Raw genomic sequence first — 3606 nt, forward strand, 5'->3', positions numbered from 1 at the left:
TGTAGCTGATCCATTTTCACTTAAGTTTTACCTTGCTGGAAATACATGGCAGCTATTTCTTTTCCAAAGCTGTTTTTGTAAAGATAGTGACCACAGGAGATGCCATTAACTCTAAACTAATTTTAGCATGTTTATTTTCATCTGCAGGTCCCGTTGGTTATTTTCAAGCGAGAAAAGGAAGTGGCACGAAAATTGGAATTTGATGGGCTTTATATTACAGAGCAGCCTTCAGAGGATGACATTAAAGGCCAGTGGGATAGACTCGTAATCAACACACAGTGAGTGATGAATTATAAGAGACATTTCTGCACTCTAAAATTTCAAAAAAAAAAAAAAAAAACTTTGCTAAAGTTCTGGCAGATTTGTCAAAAGTTCAGCACAAATAAATGTGAGTTACATACAGAGTAGACACTGTCGGCCTCCTAATAGCAGCCCTCGATGTTTGTGTCCTTTGTCCTTGAGGTCCTTATTCCCAAAGGGCTTTCGGGCTGTTTCCACTTTGGGGCTGGGGCTTGTGTTCCAGTTCTGGTGCTCAGCATTCAGGGGAGTGAGCAGAAGGAGAGACATAAGCTGCAGAGCAGGGTTGGCTCACCTCAAGGCGTAGGAAGCCAAAAGTAATCATTATGGAAAAGCTGCAGCATTAAAGGCAGAAATATTAAATTTCACTCTTATGTGTTTGAGTTCTAGATTTCACTTGATACAGTAGGCCGCCTTGTATAAAGCTAGCGAAACTCTTTCTGTCCTGTCATTATTTAGCCTTGTTAGTTCAAGATCCAGACTCCTAGCTGCTGATTCAGGCACGAATCCATCCTGCTAAAATCCATCAGTTTTCCATCATAAAGGGATTCATGGTACAGTCCTTTCTGAGTAGTTACCCTACTTGAGAGTAAAATATCTTCCACTTATCGTGATTACCTTGGCTTGTGGTTTAAAAAGTTATACTTTCTAGTATGTTGGAGTTTTCCAAGGGTAATGATTTATTTACACAGTATATATACTTACTCTAAATGCTAAGTGTTCTGTTTAGCAATTCTATACATTAATACTAATACTAATAAAGTTGATCCCTTTTAGTAAACTACATATATTAATCAAGGTACCAGAGTCAAGGATTATTGCTCTACTGAAAGTTTCTTTGAGGATAGTTGATGGGAATGACTTTTTCTATTTTCATAGGGAAAAGATTGATTAATTTCTAGATACTTAAATTTTAAAAGACAATTGACTAATTTGTATGTTATTATAAATAAATGATGAATGTAGCATAGTATTTATTAATAACTATAATTGTTATTCTTCATTAAAGTATCTTCCCATAATTTTAATGTGATTTACATATATACATGCTTATATATTAATATTTAAAATAATGTTTGATATAATGGTGACAATAAAAATTAAGTAATAAGATGATCACCTAATTCATTGTACTTTTATGTGGATGTGTATAGTTACATGCTACTTTAAGTATTTTATTTACTTCAAAATGATATCATTTATCATTTTAAAAAGTAATATTTTACTTCTCTGCTTTTGTATCTTTTAGATCATTTCCCAACAACTACTGGGATAAATTTGTTAAAAGAAAGGTAATCCTCCTGAGAAGGAATCAGTTTTCTATTTTTTTTCTTACAGTGCAATTCTGACTTGAGTTTGACATGGTTTGGGTATAGAGTGAGATTGAGGGGTGCTTTATCTGCCTGCTAATGTTATTTTCAAGAGACAATAGAACTAAATATAAATTTTAGGAGTAGCATAGAATTCATACTCTGTAGTTCCCAAATAAATAAACGTCTCTTTATCCACCCATCCTCAGACTCAGCTGAATCAACAGTGCTCAGTTGTAATGGTAACAAGGCTTGGTAAGGGGTTTTCTTTGAAATTGTCTAGCTTATCTAAGTTGGATAAATGCTATTTTTACTTTTTTTGGCTTTAGACATTTTTTTTAAAAAAACAAGGCCTTATCTTTCTGTTTTTGGAGTGTGGTAGGGAGGATAATTCATTCAGCAACAACTAGGAAAACTATGGTGGCTCTGATGTTGACCTTCTGACTCAAAGATCAGGGGTCACTTCTGCAACAACAGGATTCAAGTGTGGATCCCATTTTTCTGAGGTGAAATACCTGTGTACCATGCTTGGATGCTTCAACCTGGCATTTTCGGCCATTCGTTACCTGCGCTTTGAACTGTCCTCATTGCCAGAATGACTCAGGCAGCGTACTATTTCATAGTGAATTCTAGCTCCTTTGCATACCATGTGGAGTAAATAGCCAGATCCATCCACTGGGTGAAGCCATTTTCCTGTGCTTCCACTAACTCAGTGCTGCTCCAAGGGTGGATGGCAGTGAAGTACAGAGAGGATGGTGACAAAGTTGCAGGTCTGGGAGCCTTTGAAGGATTGTTAGGGTCAGGAAATCAAAGAGAGACAAGTGAGATAGAGACACTGGTTAGAGAGTTGGGTTGCTGAAATTGAGACCAGGAAGTTGTGATGCCCAGCTCAGTGGCATGTAGGGAAGACCATTGGCTGAGGACTCAGCCATGACCTTGGTGCTGCTAGTGTCATCCTTTGCTAAGTTTAGCAGCCTTTAAGTGTGTAACATTAATTGTGTGAGACAGTTCCTGCATCTTCCAAATGGGATGTTAATAACATGCAACTTGCATGTTATGATGGTTATTTGAAATAAAGAATAAAACTTACGTGTTGACAGTCTCATGAAATAGAGCAATATCCCTAGCACAAAGTGCCGGTTTGGTGATGGCCACTTTGTTTCAAGCTCCTTCCACTTCTTACTCTTTCACTGCAGTCTTCATCTCCCTTGTGTATGCCTGCAGCTCTAGAAGGAGAAATTTTGTTTTTCAGATGGGTATTATTTAAAATGCTCTAATCTGATTAGCCCACTAGTAGTGTGATCAAGAAAGATGGCCTATAAACTAGATTTTAAGTGATCTTCAAAATATGGCAAATATAGAAGTGTTCAGATAATTAGACAGTGGTATGCACACATATGATATTACATAATGGTTGACACCAATAATCTACCTTTCCCTGCCCCAGGTGATGGATAAATATGGGGAGTTCTATGGCCGAGACAGAATCAGCGAGTTGCTTGGTATGGACAAAGCAGCGCTGGACTTTAGCGATGCCAGAGAGAAGAAAAAGCCCAAGAAAGACAGCTCCCTCTCGGCTGTGTGAGTGCTGTTTCTGTTCCCACCAGTAGATCAAGACTGGGAAGGAGGAGGAGAAAATAAGTTTGTTTTTGAACTTGTAGGTGTATGGATTTCCTGTACTTCATTCTCAGAGGAAGAGACAGATCAGGAAAGCAGAGTGTGTGGTCACACATACCAATAATCCCAGCATTCTGGTAGCCTGAGACAGGAAGATCATAAGTTGGAGCCCAGCCTAGGCAACTTAGCAAGACTGTGTCAAAAATAAGTAAGTAGGTTTAGGATTGAAAAGGCTCTGGATTCAATCCCAGTACTGGAAAACAAGTCCATTTCCACAGTTCTGGGTATTTGGATCTATGAAATGATTCTATGTTTTTTTTTTCTATTAGCACTTTCTATTAGCATTTTTAAAAATACAGAACACAGGGATGGATATATATAT

At 37.6% G+C, this 3606-nt stretch overlaps 1 protein-coding gene across 6 annotated transcripts in view; it reads left to right on the top strand.

Moving 5' to 3' along the window:
- The window catches only part of Ryr2 (ryanodine receptor 2), a 681083-nt gene that overhangs the window by 652730 nt on the left and 24747 nt on the right, over positions 1 to 3606 (top strand). For all 6 annotated transcript variants that reach the window (XM_023700826.1, XM_023700825.1, XM_023700827.1 and 3 more), the window contains 3 exons: positions 148 to 278; positions 1547 to 1589; positions 3055 to 3188. In XM_023700826.1, coding sequence (XP_023556594.1) covers positions 148 to 278; positions 1547 to 1589; positions 3055 to 3188 — 308 coding nt within the window. The remainder of the gene's footprint in view (positions 1 to 147; positions 279 to 1546; positions 1590 to 3054; positions 3189 to 3606) is intronic.

This window comes from Octodon degus, unplaced genomic scaffold, assembly GCF_000260255.1.
Source record: "Octodon degus isolate 3935 unplaced genomic scaffold, OctDeg1.0 scaffold00127, whole genome shotgun sequence".
NCBI classification, from domain to species: domain Eukaryota; kingdom Metazoa; phylum Chordata; class Mammalia; order Rodentia; family Octodontidae; genus Octodon; species Octodon degus.